Source organism: Hippoglossus hippoglossus, chromosome 17 (assembly GCF_009819705.1).
Source record: "Hippoglossus hippoglossus isolate fHipHip1 chromosome 17, fHipHip1.pri, whole genome shotgun sequence".
Classification (NCBI taxonomy): Eukaryota; Metazoa; Chordata; class Actinopteri; order Pleuronectiformes; family Pleuronectidae; genus Hippoglossus; species Hippoglossus hippoglossus.
This window is the reverse complement of record NC_047167.1, coordinates 13,192,879-13,210,164: the sequence shown is the minus strand read 5'-3', so window position 1 is coordinate 13,210,164 and position 17,286 is coordinate 13,192,879. Positions and strand designations below refer to the sequence as shown.

General features: G+C 40.2%; 2 protein-coding genes across 3 annotated transcripts; both read left to right on the top strand.

Moving 5' to 3' along the window:
- The first annotated feature begins 2,066 nt into the window (after positions 1 to 2,066).
- On the top strand, positions 2,067 to 12,869 carry zgc:153615 (uncharacterized protein LOC777747 homolog). Of its 2 annotated transcripts, none has more exons than XM_034613085.1 (7): positions 2,067 to 2,324; positions 6,430 to 6,539; positions 10,359 to 10,476; positions 10,589 to 10,795; positions 11,189 to 11,312; positions 11,950 to 12,043; positions 12,153 to 12,869. In XM_034613085.1, exons 1-7 carry the CDS (start codon positions 2,082 to 2,084, stop codon positions 12,202 to 12,204), a joined length of 948 nt encoding a protein of 315 aa, XP_034468976.1. In that variant the 5' UTR covers positions 2,067 to 2,081; the 3' UTR covers positions 12,205 to 12,869. The 2 variants fall into 2 exon arrangements, with proteins under 2 accessions (XP_034468976.1, XP_034468977.1); XM_034613086.1 differs by lacking the exon at positions 2,067 to 2,324 and adding an exon at positions 3,675 to 3,832 and having other exon boundaries at positions 12,153 to 12,868.
- Positions 12,870 to 14,629: 1,760 nt separating this feature from the next.
- LOC117777965 (interleukin-12 subunit alpha) lies at positions 14,630 to 17,217 on the top strand. The gene is made up of 6 exons (XM_034613103.1): positions 14,630 to 15,678; positions 15,767 to 15,853; positions 16,053 to 16,094; positions 16,316 to 16,426; positions 16,646 to 16,690; positions 16,783 to 17,217. Exons 1-6 carry the CDS (start codon positions 15,595 to 15,597, stop codon positions 16,912 to 16,914), a joined length of 501 nt encoding a protein of 166 aa, XP_034468994.1. The 5' UTR covers positions 14,630 to 15,594; the 3' UTR covers positions 16,915 to 17,217.
- Positions 17,218 to 17,286: the final 69 nt, after the last annotated feature.

Below are 17,286 nucleotides of genomic sequence, written 5' to 3'. Positions count from 1 at the left end.
CTGCCTGGAGATGGATGACTAAAATCACAAAAGGGTAGTTATTTTAACCTGCTAGTAAAGGTATACTAATTTTCAACTTTTCTCTCCCAGCTGTTGTGCCAATGACTTAAATTTCAGAAGCCAAACAAATGTTTGCAATACTTTATACTGTATCTGTTTCAAAATAAAAGCACTACAGCGATTCTGTTGACTGAATCCATCCATTTGTTTTTAAAACTTTCTTTCTGAAATATTTTCAGGAGATGCATGGCTTCATACTGTATAGTACTGGTATTGAGTATATAGGACTAGTTGTATACAAGGAATTGTATTAGTCACACCAGAAACCTCAAAGGCTGTTAAAAGTTAATCTAAAGAACTTCAGGTGATGGGCAATTTTCTCTCTCACGATACGTAACAGGTAAAAAAAACTCTTCTCATTTCTGTCCACTCGTCAAGGATCGATGACACTTCACCTTCTGTTCTGCTTGTAGCACCTACTTGCTAAACCATGCAGTCAGGGAGGGGGGGATATAAACGCTTTCCTGATCATTTTGCCAAAAAATAGAAAAAAAACACTATTTACACACCCTATGTAAATATATTTTAAAACACTAACTAATAGTGTTCTCTGAGAGCCCTGTCTGTGCTGGGCCCTTGGAATCATTGCCCTGGTGCCCCTGGTTCTACAACAAAATACCATGCGGCACAATTGGCATGGCTAAAGGTTTTTATGCCATTTCCCTCCTTCAAATCTTGTCCCTAAACATGCTTAACTTTAGAATGAAAATCATTGCTGTGTGCACCCACCCCATTCTGTCTGTTCCGATATATTTCCACATGGCGGTATCTCCTCCAGTCACCCCATGGCAAGACACACACAATCAAGGATCTCCACACATCACTGAAACTAAACCACACGTGACAACAGAGGCATGCGATGTTGGTCTATTTGAGAGCAGGGACGCTTGTCGGCATTTAATTTACCACGGCTCTAGAGCGTTAGTTGGCCAGAATTAGGGCACTGAGCTCAGGAGTAAAACTATTTTGCAGAGGCATCAGAACAGCAGTCGTCTTCTACAACACTGTTGGGTTTTAATCGCTGCTTGTGCACTTTACTTGAAGCATTTCATGGAATTGTCACATGTCTACAACGTAGGTGAGTGCACAGTACAGCATGTACTATATATGTTTTTTATTTGTATCTTAAAGGTGATGTGAATTGAGGATGGTAACATGGAATTTATGCATTTGTGCCAAATGTTCGGGGAAATTAGTTTTGTCCCATTGAGATGGAATAAAAACAGTGTCTAGAAAAGGATGTTGCAGACAACGAAGGCAAATATGTTGTGGTTTATGAAACCTATATCACACTTGTGACCATATACAACCAACCAGAGGAAGGCACTAACATGCTGAAGAAACTTCTTAAAATAATAGCCTGGGAAAGTAAAGGAATCTTAATTCTAGTTGGTGATTTGAATCTCATTATGTGCCTAAAGATGGATACAGAAAGTAACAGACAACAAAGTGCTTTCCCAGCAGCTAAAGCTAGTAGGATAGATAGGGGTGATAGATAGAAATATGATTGATACAAAGGATTGATGGATAGAAATATGATTGATAGATAGTGTTGCACTCTGATGAGAGAAATTACACATTTTACTCCAATCCACACAACTGCTATTCAAGACTTGACTTCTTTCTGTTCAATAAGGATCTGTTCAGAGCAAAAAGCTGCGAAACTGATCACATCACATTATCTGATCATGCCCCTATAATACTAATGATTGACGTTGATGGGGAAAAGGGAAGATCAGTCTGGAGAATTAATAACTCTATTGAATGACATGAAAAATTTTAGAATATGCTTTAACATGGTTATTCTATTTATTTTATACATGCTATGACAGGAAATGTAAAGACACCATGGAAATCGTAGAGGCCGATACTGCCAGCATTGTAGTGGTCAGTTTCAGGGAGCGATCTGTCCCCCTACTCTGAGTATCTTCAGTCTATCTTTGGCAATACTCCCGGCCAGAGCACTGAGCCCTTCCCTGAAATGTGACATTTGCCCCACCCTCTCGACACAGCTCGTCTTCATGGACGACTATGATGTGGACATGGACGAGGAAGAAGAGGGAGACTTATTCATGAGAAAGGCCACAGCAGGCCACTGGTGGGAGGACTGTGGTGGTGATGGCAACTGTGATATACATCACCAGAGAGGGGGGAGAGGCTGCATGGTAAACAGCCGCAGCTGGGCCGAGGAGCTCCAGGATATCTTTACACCACAGGCTGTAGACTGTTACAGCGGAGGGCGAAGCAGAATCTCCAGCATCTCTGTGAGTGATTTCTCCTTTTTCTGTTTCCTTTATCCACTTTCATGTGTTATGAGAAATTCCATGACATCTCTTTACCAGAAGAAAACAGGCAAGAACAGGTCCAGGTATCTGAGAATAACAGACATCTAAAAGATTTAGACAGATAGACAGATGGATTCAAATAATCATACAGGACAAGAAAAACCTACAAGAGTTATGGAAGTACAACAGTATGAATCTATGCAGACTGTGCAAATAGCCAATACCATAAGAGGTGGCCAGTGGAAAATGATTGTTAGTGGAAGAATAACAATACTATACATAATGTCAAATAGACATCAAACAAGTTAATAAAACGCATTGTTAATTATTATATAAAAAATACCAAATTTAAGTGGAAAAAAACATGACCTAAAAACAAACGGGGCTAATACAGACAGTAAACAAATCATTTAGATAGAGATAAACTATCTCAAGTCAAAGAGCAAATGCTGATGATACAATGTATGAACATAATATAAGCTGCAGTCCTCTGCTGTGTCTGGCTGTAAGTATAGTATAGTATAGTATAGTATAGTGTGGTGTAGTGTAGTGTAGTGTAGTATAGTGTAGTATAGTATAGTTTGGTTAGGGACTGTGGGATTAGAATGGCCTGCAGAGAATTGTGTGGCGGGGAGAGTCTGTGGATATTTGGCCCCTGATGCTGATGAGGGATGATGGATGATTCAAAATGTGCTGTTTAATAATCCCACTGCTGCATTGTGACACAGCAAAACTAACTGTGTGCGTGTGTTTGTGTGTGTAGTGTGTGGGTGTGTGTTTGTGTTTTTGTACGCACGTGTGGGCATGTGCACCCTGCTCTTCCTGGTTTCTCTCATACGGCTCATCACACTTGAATCTGTGATGTAGAATGGGGCTGAGGGAGCCGATTCCTTTAGGAGCCAAAACAAACAAGACAACGTGCAATTAAAAATTCACTGCTCTGCTTTGGGTCGAGACGCAGACGCCATGACGGTGTGTTGCTCCAAAGTGCTGAGATTTATTAGGGGAGGTTTCATTGATCAGCTGTGGCCTCTCTAATTCTTTTGTTTTCCACTGCTGCACACTCATTTATTTATCTGTCACCTCTTATCAGGACTCAGCTAGAAACATCTAGTTGTTGAATTCCTTCCAATAAATGAAAGATAGCAAAGAGAAACCAGGAGAGCGTGAGGAAGATGGAGGAACAGAAAACAGATCAGGAGCCGTGGCAGCACTGAGCAGCTCCATCTCTCCCTGTCCTCCTTCATTTTTCTCTCCTCCTCCGCTTCCGCCTCGTCCTACTCTTTCCTCTCCTGTTCCCACATTACTCCCCCCCCTCCTCTCTCTCATGCCTCTCTCTTCCCTCCCTCCCTCCCTCTCCTGAATGGAGCTGCAGTATATGAGAGGGTCTCCTGGGTCTAGCTTCACTGCAGTGTAGAAAAGGGCACGGCGACTGTTTCAGTACGATGCGCTGAAGGATGGTGCACCAGGAGAAACGCGTTTACCAGGTGTGTGGATTTGTTCCTTGTGTATGTGGTTGTGTGCCATTTGAAGGGTGTGGCATATGAAGCAAAATATTCACAGGTATACATGATGGGTATCCATCATGGGTGTGCTGCTGGGGATGAATCAGCCATCTGGACAAGTGCATGTGTGATTGTAGAGGGAGTGTGTGTGTTTTCATGTGATATTTATCTGCTTATCACGGTGTTTTTACACCTTTTCTGTAAAATCAGCAACGAATCCATCCCAGTATATGATTGATGTCTATGTGAATCATAACCTGCTTTCTTCAATTTTTCATAGAATTATTCTATAATGTATAGTGAATTATAGTGACAATTCGATGTTTTTTCATTCCATATAGTGGATAAAATAAAGACAGTGTGTGTGAAACTGTGTGTGTGTGAATCTGTGTGTTTGTGTGTGTAGACGGCCGGTAAGGAGGACATTCGGTTGTCTGAGGAGGAGGAGCAGGAGGCACTGCGTTGGCTGGGTCAAGGCGATCAACTATGATTTATGTTCTTACATCACAATATCATATAATGATGAATCACAATAAGGGGTGTGTGTGTGTGTGTGTGTGTGTGTGTGTGTGTGTGTGTGTCTGTGTGTGTGTGTCTGTGTGTGTCTGTGTGTGTCTGTGTGGTGTATGTGTGTGTGTGTAGGGCCGGTCTTGAGGTAATTTAGAGAGAGAACCAGGTCACATAAGAGAAACATCTCCATTTTTTGCTGGTGTTATACAATGACTGTTGGTGATGAGGGTGTGTTTCACAGACACACACGTAGGAAATGTAGGAAATGTTGGCATTTGGCACAATCCCAGAATACAGATATACTTTCCATGGTGCCAGAGTAGAAAATCCTGCTGTGGTGAAACACTTCTTTTTAATTTGACTAAAATACGGTGAGACTTTGAAGATCAAACGGCCCAAAACAATTCTGTAATTCCCGACAGAGACAAACCAGACGGCATCTACAGCTGAGATGAAGGGAAAATGATAGATCGAGGGAAGAATGTAAAATTAAAGAAGAGGAGGAGGAAATGTGTCTGGAAACCTCTGGATGCTGAGAACGGACACACCATGCCTGCAGAAAAATATGAGAAGAGGACAGAGGGAGTGTTGTGAAATACAAGAGCAGAATGACATGGCATCTTGAACCAGTTTACTATGGATACAGTAGCTGCTGTCTTCATGATGGATAAGGTAGCGAGGGAGAGAACTAAATCACGGCTTAGAGCAACTAGAGTCCAATGACCTTAAAGATTTGTAGCGGTTAAAAGAAGAGAATTGTTGATTTCGTCACTGTAGACAGAAACAGACTCGTTGAGAATATAAATGGACGAACACTGGAAAACAGGATATCTTTTTTTCTTGTTTAGATCTGATTGTGTGTGTAAGAGAAAAGCAAAAGCAAAAAATATGCACTATACTGAATCTCCATGTTGAAACATGATGTTACTGGTGCATTTCCATAGTCACCCATTCACTCCTGAGAGCTGTGGTCCTATCCCAGGATGCAACAGGGGTAGGGGACATCTTAGACAGGTTGTCGGCAGGTTAACAGTCTATAACATAGCGAACACAGAATGAACTAGAATGGCACTCAGGACCTACTCCAAGGTCCAATAGCCCTCTAAAATTCAATCAAGCTGATTTCGTCATCAAGGTCCACAAATCATTCACTGGGAAATCAGGGAAAATGTTGAAAACAAGCAAAGTTAATGAAAGTGAACACATTTCCTGGATCCGCCCCCTGATACAGTTCCCACCAATATACAGTATAATGGGTTCTTTGCTAACCCATACGACCTCCTTCCACCAAGTATAATGGCAATCTGTTCAGCAGTTTAAGCAGAATACTAACACCTACAGACAAGCACAAATGGAAACATAGCCTCTTTGGCGGATGCATTAAATGCATAAAAGCTCACATTTGTACCTGCGAGCAAAGGCAGAGTTTCTTTGGGACTGTGGTTAGGAAGTCAGAGCATATGATTTGTCTGATGGGCCTTTTAAATCAACATGTAAATGTCGTCCTTTACTGCCTGTATAACAATGAGAGCCTGGAAATGTGATTTGTTTTTCTGTGTATGGCTGTAAAATGTTACGAACATGATATTTTGGGTTAAGTGATTACTAAGAGGCATACTATAAAAAGAGAAGAAGTCTAAGTGGTGATGTCTGCAGCTTTTCTTTAAGCTTATGGAAGAGTAGAAGAGAAGGCACCTAACCTATTTTAGAATTACCTTAGTGTAGTTAAAATGTGTATATACAGTCATAATGACAGCTGGATTATCTTCATGTGATCGGCAGGAACTTGGTTTGCAGTATCTTTCTATCTACACCTTTCCCTATAGTCCACATTCATTCCTCCTCCATATTGTGTTTTCATTTCATCCTCCTTTCAACCAGATAGTGCTTTTGGTACCATACAAGTATAAATAGCCCCAAATCTAAATATCAATTTACACACTCATCTTGATAATTTCCTCTCACAAGTATGCCCCACTTGATCAATCAAGCAGGGATGGAGGAGCAGTTCAACACTTTGAATAAATCAATATTCTTTGTATTCATGCGTTTTTCTGGGTTTCTCACAGGCCCAGAGAAACGAGAGAGAGTCCATCAGGCAGAAACTTGCCCTTGGCAGTTTCTATGACGACGAGCCTGTCATCTACACCAGCTGCAGCAAGAACGGCCCATCCTCCCGGTAGGTTTGAAAAAAAAGAGTGTGCGTGTGTGCGTGTGTGTGTGTGTTCGAGTGTGTTACAGTTTGATCAATAGAGCTTTTTAAAGGTTGACAACTATATTTTCATTTCACATTTTACATTTGACACTGAAGCTCTAGAAATATTTTATTTTAGGAATAACTGCACAAAAACAGTGATATATTCCCTACTTTAATGCATTATTAATTAACAGAATATATTTTTCATTTATTTAAAAGCCCAAGTGTAAAACCTTTGGATTGTGTATGCGTCTTGTATAAGTAGCCTTCTAATTTAGACATTTAATGTAATACTTACTCATCATAGTGACAAACCAATAAATAAGTATTAGTTTAAGCCACCAATGAAAACCATATAACTCCTAATTTGGCAAATTAAATATTTGCAGATAAAGTGAAATATCCCATTTATGAATAAAGGACTGTTTCATTTGAAAATAATGAAAGAGAAACTGAAGAGATAAGTTATTATTTTATTAATCCTAAAGGTAATTGTTCTGCAAAATCTCGCTCGAGAGTTACGACAACAAAGAATAATATCAATAATGAGGAAAGCCTAAATATATAACAACACAATTGAGATAAGTTATAAAAATATAAAAGAATAAACTGGAAATGAGACTAAGAATTAAAAAGTAGTATTAGAAATGATCAAATGAGATGCAAGTATTGCCCATGATAATGAACGCAATAAAGCACATGCCGTTAATATAATACTGTGCGTAAGTAATATTGCACATATAGCACACGATGATGAAGGAGTGATATTGGACATGACAAAGCCGACAACAGGACAGTTTTTCTTTCCTTGTAAAAACTTGGCCTTTCAGAAACACGTTACCTGATCCCTGTCTGACAAATACAAGCAGTTATTTAACAACCATGAGGGGGAGCTGTTCAGCAGCTCAGTACATCTAAAAACTGATTGAAAATGACCAGAAAACATTGCCTTGTTCACTCAAAGGTCACCAAGACAAATGACAGAGGGTTCTGTGGAAACTGGTTCATGTGCTGATGAGTGAGGTACAGTGAAAAAGGTGGAGTGAAGTAAATACATGGAATTATCTTCCGCTTGTGTCTGTGTAAGAGTTGGGAACCAGTAGCCACTGGAGTGATGGTGCAAAAGTGAAAGTGAAAGGTTTTGTTTACAGTCAGTGAAAGGGCAAATGACGTTGGACTGAACAATCACTGATTTACTCTCCAGCAGCAGAACAAAGACGCATGGAAATAGAATGTGGAAAGAGTGCAGCACAGAGGAGGTGGCACGATGGTTAACCTCACGGTGTGATGAGTCCCTGAGGCAGAAACTAACGTGCCCCGGCCTCATGGATCACAGAGAATAAGAGAAGTGTCTCACGCCAAAATGAAATATTTTCCAATGAAAATGACGTTACAGACTGCAACAAAGAAATAGGCATGCAGTGATGGTGAAATTCTGGGCTGATGTTTAAAACAGTATATGGTTGATACAGATGGTCAATGTATGGCACAATTTTTTCTCCTGTATCTACAATAAAATTGCAACTTAAATAATGTTTAATAAATACTTTTTTTTTTCGAAATAATACAATGCATCCTAAAGCTTACATTCCAAAAAGGTACATACATAAATCAGTTGTAGAATCAAAATGTGAAATCAAACTGAAGAAAATCATTTTCATATTAAACAGATATTTCATATTTGTAATTGAGGTTTGTGACGTCCACAGACACACGCATACACACACACACACACGCACGCACGCACACACACACACACACACACACACACACACACACACACACACACACACACACACACACACACACACACACACACACACACACAGTGGAAAGAGTTGCACTACATCAGACACAAGTTGGTTAACCAAAGCCACTACATCAACTACAGGACTCTTTTTCATAACAGCTATATCCTGCAGTGACTCTCTGCTCTGATGGGCCCTCATTGTTCTACACTTGAGGAGTGTTTGAACGATGGGCCGTCCCTCCATGGCAGTGGCTTCTATTTGAGGAAGTGCAGATGTGTGTATGTCTGTGAGTGTGTCTCGAATGCTCCTGAAAGAAGAAGTGGGGCCTGATATGAGTCAGATGCTATGATTGGTGGGGATGGGGTCATGTGATCTGCTCTGGAGGTAAGAGTGCACCCTCTGGGATTTAGTTTGGGTTGGAAATTCCAACACCACCGGGTCCAGTTAGGGACATTTTGTGTGTGTTAATGTTCTCATCCTAATAAAGGCTGGAGGGGAAGGTTACTTTGGGTTCTTAGGTTCTTTCAGAGTATCATGATCTGGAACTCAGTGAATTGTGTTTTGAGCTGTTGGAAATGCTGAGGTTGAGGTTTCAATGGCTTCCCTGTAACTGCTGTGACGACCCCGAGGGATGTTTGTCCCTTGAATTGTTTCACTGAAGTGTCCAGTTGCTTTTCTTTTAGCGTGATGAGCTCACAGTAGTGACATGACATCAGGGCCAAAAGTACCCGGACACCTGAACATAGTCAAATGGTCTGTATTTACAAAGCAGCTTTTCTAGTCTTTACAGTACAGTTTTGCCATTCGCCCATTCACACACACATTAATACAGTGCATGTATGTGCAGCACTTTCTCTATCACACATCACTCACATGCTGCCGGTATAGCCGCCAGGGGGAAGGTGGGCTTCAAGGTCTTGCCCCAAGGGCACTTCAGCAAGCAGAATTGAACCACCGAACTTCTGGTTAGTTGACGTCCCACTGTACTCTCTGAACAATCATTGAACAAGTCGTTCCAAAACTACGTCAATTATCTGCTTCTATAACAGCCTCCACGGCTCTTTCCAGCAGATTTTGGAACCTGGCTGCAGGGACACCCATTTATCACTAAGAGCATGAGTGAGGTCGGGCACTTATGTTTGTCAATAAGCCCCAGGGTCACAGTTGAAGTTCTAATTCATCCTAAAGATGCTGATGGATGGGGTTGAAGTCAACCCAAGCAACAACACCAACAACTCTGAAGACTTTTCATTATTGACCTCACCAACAGGAAAGGGTCTTTAAACAGCTGTCACCACAAAGTTGAAAGCAAAATATTGTATAATAACATATAACCATATGGTGGAGCAATAGGATTCCCCTTACCTTAGCACACACCAATAAAAGTGTGGCCCAGTGTTTTAAGAGAAAGCTATAATACATTTGCCATCTGTAACGCATCGTTCACATGAGCATCTTAAAGAGGAGATCTTTCTTTTTTAGGAGTATTTAACATGTTTGCAGTAAGTACGTGTCACCTTTCCCCATTGCCAAAACAAAACACAAATATTCCATCTTTGCAACGACAAAACAGTATGTCTCGTCTTGTCTTACTGTACAAACTGACTCGGACAATTTCCTGTGTAACCTGGCTCATGAGGAACAGCAGCAGTACAAAGACCTACAAAACTTTTAGCTTTTTGTGTGGAAATTACAATAAATGAAATGAGTTTGCAATTATTCTGTTAAGAATCCTACAAATGCTTGAATATTTTCCTCAAACATTAGCCGGCTTCTCCACTTTCCACTCCTCTCTTCATGATAAATGACTATGCACAATTTTGTCGGATATCTTTTTCGAAAACATCATCTTCTTGAGGATAAATATAAATACTTAAATTCATACCTGATCTTACATGGTACGGTATCTGTCTTTGGAAATGTTTGTTTTCTGTGTGTGAATAAAATCAATAATTTTCCCAACAGGTTTCATAATGACTAAAGCTTTTTGAGTGTCAGTGACTCAACACCGACATTTCCTCTCTCTCGTGTTCTGTGTGTTTCTCCTCAGGCTGCAGGGCGGGGTTAACCTTCAGGTGTGTTTTGTCAATGACAGCAACAGTGACAAAGACAGCGATGCGGAGGACAGCAGAACAGAGACCAGTCTGGACACGCCGCTGTCACCTGTGGTACGCGTACTGTTTCGGACTCGTCCCACGTACTCTCATTGCTCTATGTTATCACCGAGAACCCACATTGGCCGTTACATCATCATATCACTTACACTACTTCCCCTTCCAGAGCAAGCAGAGCTCGTCATTGTCAGACCGGGACACGGCAGAGGAGGACTCGGACCCGTTAGATGACTGCAGCGGGTTCTGGCGGGTGCAGCGGAGACTGCAGGAGGAGGCCAGGGTGGCGTTGGCCCTAGCTCGACCCATGGCCCGCATGCAGGTGGAGGTGGAGAGGCAGATACAGCTGCACAGACGCTCACCTGTGGCTGACATGGTTAGTCAGTTAGAGAGAGAAACACAAATCAGTACAGAATAATACAGTCAACACAATACAATAAATGCATGTTCTCACTAGAAGGTCGGTAATTATTTAAAAGTGGATGTGTGTGTGTGTGTGTGTGTGTGTGTGTGTGTGTGTGTGTGTGTGTGTGTGTGTGTGTGTGTGTGTGTGTGTGTGTGTGTGACCAAGAGAAACCCCTTGATACTCACACACAAAAGATCAGAAAATCTGATTGTTGATCAACTCAGGATGTTTGCAGACCCAGACACAAGATCCAGTTGATCAATACTGAATAACACAGTTTTTGTCTTAATTCTGGCTGTGGTGCACGTTAATATAAACAGCATTTTCCTCTCTCTCTGTCTGTTTGTGTGTTTACATATGCAGCTTCCCCATTTGCCTCACATCAGTGAGTGCTTGATGAAGAGGAATTTGAGGCGGGGGGACATGAGGGACATGAGTCTCGGACAGCTGCAAGTCATCACAAATGACCTACACTCACAGATCCAGAGTGAGTAGAACAGGTCATCTGGAAGATGATCGATAAACTCAACAAATCCCCTGTTCTTACAAAATAATTCGACTGTCTTCCCGCTAGGTTTGCATATTATTGTGTGCTGGTGAAAACGTATCAGATTTGAAGCAGCAGTTGATAATCAGCAGCAGTTTTAACTTGAGTTTTGCTTCAAAAAACTCTTTAATGTACCCTACTGCTAACAGTTGAGAAAGTATCTTATCCCCTTTTTCTTTTAAGGTTTCTGAGCTTTATGCTCTTTAACTGTCCAGAAACATCAAATGAGGTTTCAGATATTTTAAAGCGTTAAGAATCAATCAGCCTTAAAAACCTGACAAAGGAAAATTTAAAAGTTTATAGTTTTTCAATGCATTTTCAAAGAGTAGAGTAGAACTGTATTGTCCACTAAAGTGGAAAAATGTCTTCGGTTCACCAATTAATGAGCAACAACATGAGGACAGATAAACAAGATAGAAACAATGACAGACACAGAATCATAGAAACAAGCGGCAACAACAGTAAGTTAAACAGGCACAGCTGTGGATTGGATGTCACTTTGAGGAGTTGTAAATACTTATGGTAAATGGAATGAAGGAATAAAAAAAAACAAAAAAACATGTCTGATCTGACACAGGTTTGAATGAAGAGCTGGTGCAGTTGCTGCTAATGAGGGATGAGCTGCATGTGGAGCAGGACGCCATGCTGGTGGACATAGAGGACCTCACCAGGTGAACATCTCCTCTCTCTCCCGCCTGTCAAATTCTAACAAGTAAGCTGTGTTTGGACATTTAACTGGACGTCCATGTGCTCAAGTCTTATTGTTGTTTTTCGCGACAGGCACGCTCACAGCCACCATCGACAGCAGGCAGACAAAGCCATCTCTAAATAAACACATGGCCCGGTTCCTCACGTGTCCGTCTGCACGTCATCCAACCCGCATCGCTCCATGGACCGTCACCAGTGTTACTTATGAAACTCCATCTGTGCTGACTGTTTCTGAAGAGCTGATATAATATGTGTTGTCAGGATGTTGTCACAGGCCAGAGGGGGGAGGGGGGGGGGGCTGCTTTCAGTATGAACACACCTGAGTTTAGGGTTTGTGCAGGCTTCTCACTTCCACCTCGGCATGATTAACCAGAGCATATTTCACAGATGTAGGGGAAACACTTTGACCTCATTCCATCCCCAACACTGATTTACCTCTTTATGACTTTTGCACAGTACACTCATGTACATGTATGTTAGTGCAGTAAGTAGAGGAAACGCCTGCACACTTTATTTCTCACTTCTCTCAGAAAGGATAATGACTTTCAGGGACATGAAGATCAGTTGGACTTTGTATTACCTTTGTCTCTATAGTGATCACAGAGATTTATCCATTCTTGTCAATGTATTCACTTCTTTCTTTCACTAGAAGCACTGTCATCACTTTTTAATTCACTATTAAACATCTATTGTCTGAGCTGTTGCAACAGAAAGGATGAACATTTGCAGCTTGTAGCGTCACCGGTCGTCTAAATGCTTCACAGAAGTTTCTAGCTTTAAATGCTGTGTGCAATAAGAGACACATTAAGAGAAACCTTTTTTGACTTATATTTAAAATGTATATTTGTCAAATTTGGCGATACTTGATACAATCGACAAAATGAAGAGATGTCGGTTAAAAATAATTTGGGTTGAAATGAGGCAGAAGGGAAGACATGTTGACGTGAACGACCTCCAAATTGAAAAAATATGCAATGTGATTGTTGTTAAGCTGAATTTACCAATGTGACAAAAGGAAGTTTAAGATCAAATACTAATTATAAATGATAGTCTATATCTATTTTATCTGTTTACAATGTTTATGGACACGCAGTATGTAAATGTCAAAAGACTAAAAGGATGAAGGACAAGCCCTGTGTGTGTTTAGGAGCTTTTTAAGAATGTCAGTTAACACAAACTTTCTTTTTCTTTTGTTTGCTCCATTGATCAATGTACTGTATAATGATTGTATAAAAAGATCCATTAATAAACGCTTCAATGGTGTGAATATTGCTTGAGATTGAATTTGCATTTTACACGTTCCAGCTAAATCTGAACAAGTCTATTTTCCCTCTCAAATCATGTGCACTTCCAGAGTGAGTCTGCTCTCATTCATGTATTCAGCTTTAGAATCACACCAACGGGTGCGATTTAGTTTCTCTGCGTATTCACACCTCTGTTGACACTTATGTAAAAGAGGGGAACAGCTCTGACTGCAGGGACCAAAATAACACTCAGCTACACTCAGCTTCGCTAAATACACACATTGAATTGTTATCATTGTCTAAATTATTTGGTTCTAAAAAGTAAAAATGGCATTTGTGATCGATGAAGTATAAACTTGAATTCAGGTTTGTATTCAGATTGATGAAGCAAGGCCTTCCCATTAGTGAATAAAAAATGTGCTTCTTACGTGAATATACAATATTACAATGGCACAGATCGCATCAGAGTCCATTTTTATACCTGAATTGAAGTGATTCAGTGTTAAACATCATGAGAGGGAGCAGATGATAAATCTAAGTCACCGTAAATCATGTTAGGGTTGTGTGGAGGTGAGGGGGCTGGGAGAGCACCCTCACCTGCTCAGAGAGGATCAATCAGCGCAGGTGAGAGCTGTTAGCTGATTGGTCCTCGTGCTTAAAAGGCAGTGTCTGCTGCCTCAGGAAGGACTCGGAACTCAGAGACTGGAGGACACTGGAGAGACGCCCGGAGAGACGCCCGGAGAGACGCCCGGACTGACGCCCGGACTGAGCTTATGGTTGATTTCAGTTTATGTTTGGTGCTTTAATAAAAGATGCTTAAAAGCAACCCGTGTGTCTCTGGCTGTGTGTGGGAGAGCCCCGTGGCAAGGTCGATTGCCACAGGTTGTTTTTTATCTTCTAGAGAGACACCTAGGGTTCTCCTAGTCTCAGAGCCAGGACAGGATAGGAACTCTTACAAATAAAAATTAAACTAATCAAACACATTCCTGCAGAGGCCTTGAGGTTCTCTGGTCAAACACCTATGAGACAAGACTTTGGTTAATATACACAATAATATAAAGATTAACTCACAAATTCCTTAATAGTAAATCTGATGTAAAATATAATTGAAACACAAATAACTACTTGCCTGCTGGGTATTGTTGCTTGTCGCACCTCCAACAGTATCTTAAAGTTTATTTTTTTATCAGAAGCCAAAGTCTCATTCGTATATGGACAGAATTAATTTTAACAATTCAAAAATGTAGGATAACAATGGTACTCAGAGTGCATACCTCCACCAACAGACCCTATAAATCCAATCCAGCCACACCAAATTACACAAACAAATATCAGCTCCCTAAATTTGGCAGATATTTTAAATCAAACTTTTTAAATCAAGATCTCGGCAAATGTTCAGGAAGTGCTCTCTTTTTTTATTTTTTTTATGTTGAAAAATGCCCTATCTTGCCATGTTAAATAAACATGATCTGCTCCCTGATCTGAATCTGCAACGAAATGTAATAGGTTCTTCCTTCATGTCCCTATCGAACAAACAAACATTCACACGGAAGAAAACATAACTCCTTGACACCAGTAATCATTTTAATGTTACATCATAATGGTTATGTTTGAAAGTTTTTATTAAAAAAGCAACCTTTACCAAATTTTAGATCCTTTACAAGCTGTTGTCAATCCCTTTTTCTTTCTTTTTTTACTGTAACACGTACTGTAAATAATAATAAATGTCTTTGTTTTTGACTATTGCACCTGGTCAATCATCTTAGACATTTACAGAACAACATACATGCTGCTTTCACTCTGATGTCCCCAACGTGGAAATATCAACAAAGAACAGTCAACAGTGTAAAGCTGCATGGTAACCTCAGGATAGATGTAAAGGCCTTTTACTCAGCGACTGTGGTAATTCCAGTTTCACCAAAGCGCTTGGTGGTATAGTGTGGGGGAAAGGAAATGACACAACCTTGACTTTGCTCTTTCAATTTACAGTATGGTGTCAATGTGCTGCTTAAATGTGAGGGAAATCCCTGCATCACCCTGAGTATATAACATGTAACAACGTCTCAGTCCAGTCAGACTCACTGGATTCACAGTTATATCCAACATGCCGCTCACCAAGCTCTGTGAGTATAACATCCACAGACTGAACAATGCTTTTAAAATTCAAGATTTACTAAAATCAGTTCTCTCTCTTTTTGACAGACATCCCTGCTGCCCTCCTGCTCCTCGTGCTCAGCTGTCCTCTGTGGCACGTCGGCCAGTCTCTGCCGATGATGGGTAAAGGACCGATGACGGACTCCTGCGTCTCACATGCACGGACGCTTCTACGGAACATCACTGATGTTCTTGCACAGGTACGCACATAAAGCTGAATGAGGATGAATTTTGGTATCACTATCTTTAATTCACAGATTTAAAGAAAAAGCTCTTTCCTTGTCTTAGAATGACCTGTTCACTGGGTTTGACTGCTCAAAGCAGAGTGTGGAGCTGAACATGGAGACTGATACACCATCTGTGTGTGCACCAAAGGTACATGATGAAAGCTCTATAAGAATATTCTGAAATGAAAACCATGATAGTAAAAAAAATAACAGTACTATATTCCAAAGTGTTGCTGCTTGTGTAGCGCTGTATTATGTCACATTACAATTCACTTTTGGTAAATATTCTGTAACTGTGCCTGTATATTTTAATGCAAGAATTAAAATGAACTCTGATTGTTCCACAGGGATCAACATGCACTGGAACCACTAAAGCAGAATTTGATCAGGTAGGTCAAGTTGTGCTAGTTTAAGAATAACTTAACCTATTCCCATCCTTAATTACAAAGTTAAATATATTATTTCTACATTATATTATAATGATTATTAAGTGTTATTATTATTATAATGATTATTATGTATTATGTATTATGTATTATGTATTATTATTATTATGTATTATTATTATTATTACATTGTTTGTGACAACACATTATTCTTGTTTTGCCAGAAATCATGTCTGGAAAACATCGGGGAGGATTTGCTTCACTACTACAAATTTCTCGCAGCTCAGCCGAAGGGTTTGCTTGGGCCAACTGTTCAGCTCAGAGCCCTCATGGAGGTAACTCAACATGTAGCATTTTAGCACCACGTCCCATTCTGCTCTGATCTGTTTTTGATAAGATTTCATGTGAAAAGTTACAAGGAAGGATTTAGTTTAGAGATGCTACAAATGAGAAGTTTCAAGTGGAATCTCCACACTGCTAAACCTCACAACAGCAGCTCTTGTACTATTGGACGCACAGTTAAGTGATAACCGTGAATCCTTTGCTCGAAACAGAACTGCTTCCCGTGGTCTCTGTCCACAGACTTGGCCTCAAAACAGGTAAGTGATGCATTTCACTGACGCAAACTTGTAGAAATAACGTGTTTATATTGTATTACTGTTAAAATCCTTCATTGTCATCCTTCATCAAGGCTCCTGCGGACAGTCTGAGCACCTTCGATGAAAGACTGAGCCTCTGCAAAGTGCTGAAGGGCTTCCACGTCCGCACCATCACCATCAACAGGGTCCTCGGATACATGAACTCCGGGGAACACACAAAATAAATTCTCTGTAGTGCTTTGACACAATGGTAGTTTCAAAAAGCTACACACAGGACCACTTTAGTTACATAAACTGCAGTAATAGATTGTGTCCCATTTTAGTTGTGAGAGAAAATACTATAACTTCGTAAAAGTGCATATTTATTATTCTTAATTAATCGTTTAATTTATATCTTACATCAAGATGATGTGTTAAAGTACTTTTTTTAGAAAGTGTATTAACAGATTTTATACTATTTATATTTATTTGGGCTATTTATTTTCAACTATTTATTGTTGGTATTCACTTGGTTCTGAGAATCATAAAATAAATATTTTTTTCCTGCATTAATCCAGCTGATGTCTTGTTCATTTGTTCAATCTTTCCACTTCAAT

Bases quoted from the DNA above. Each gene is read 5' to 3' on its own strand.
- zgc:153615 (XM_034613085.1), top strand. From the start codon at position 2,082: ATGGACGACTATGATGTGGACATGGACGAGGAAGAAGAGGGAGACTTA. The intron at 6,540-10,358 runs GTAGGTTTGAAA...GTTTCTCCTCAG, and splicing joins AAGAACGGCCCATCCTCCCG to GCTGCAGGGCGGGGTTAACC. The intron at 11,313-11,949 runs GTGAGTAGAACA...GATCTGACACAG, and splicing joins CCTACACTCACAGATCCAGA to GTTTGAATGAAGAGCTGGTG.
- LOC117777965 (XM_034613103.1), top strand. From the start codon at position 15,595: ATGATGGGTAAAGGACCGATGACGGACTCCTGCGTCTCACATGCACGG. The intron at 15,679-15,766 runs GTACGCACATAA...TCCTTGTCTTAG, and splicing joins TCACTGATGTTCTTGCACAG to AATGACCTGTTCACTGGGTT. The intron at 16,691-16,782 runs GTAAGTGATGCA...TCCTTCATCAAG, and splicing joins CAGACTTGGCCTCAAAACAG to GCTCCTGCGGACAGTCTGAG.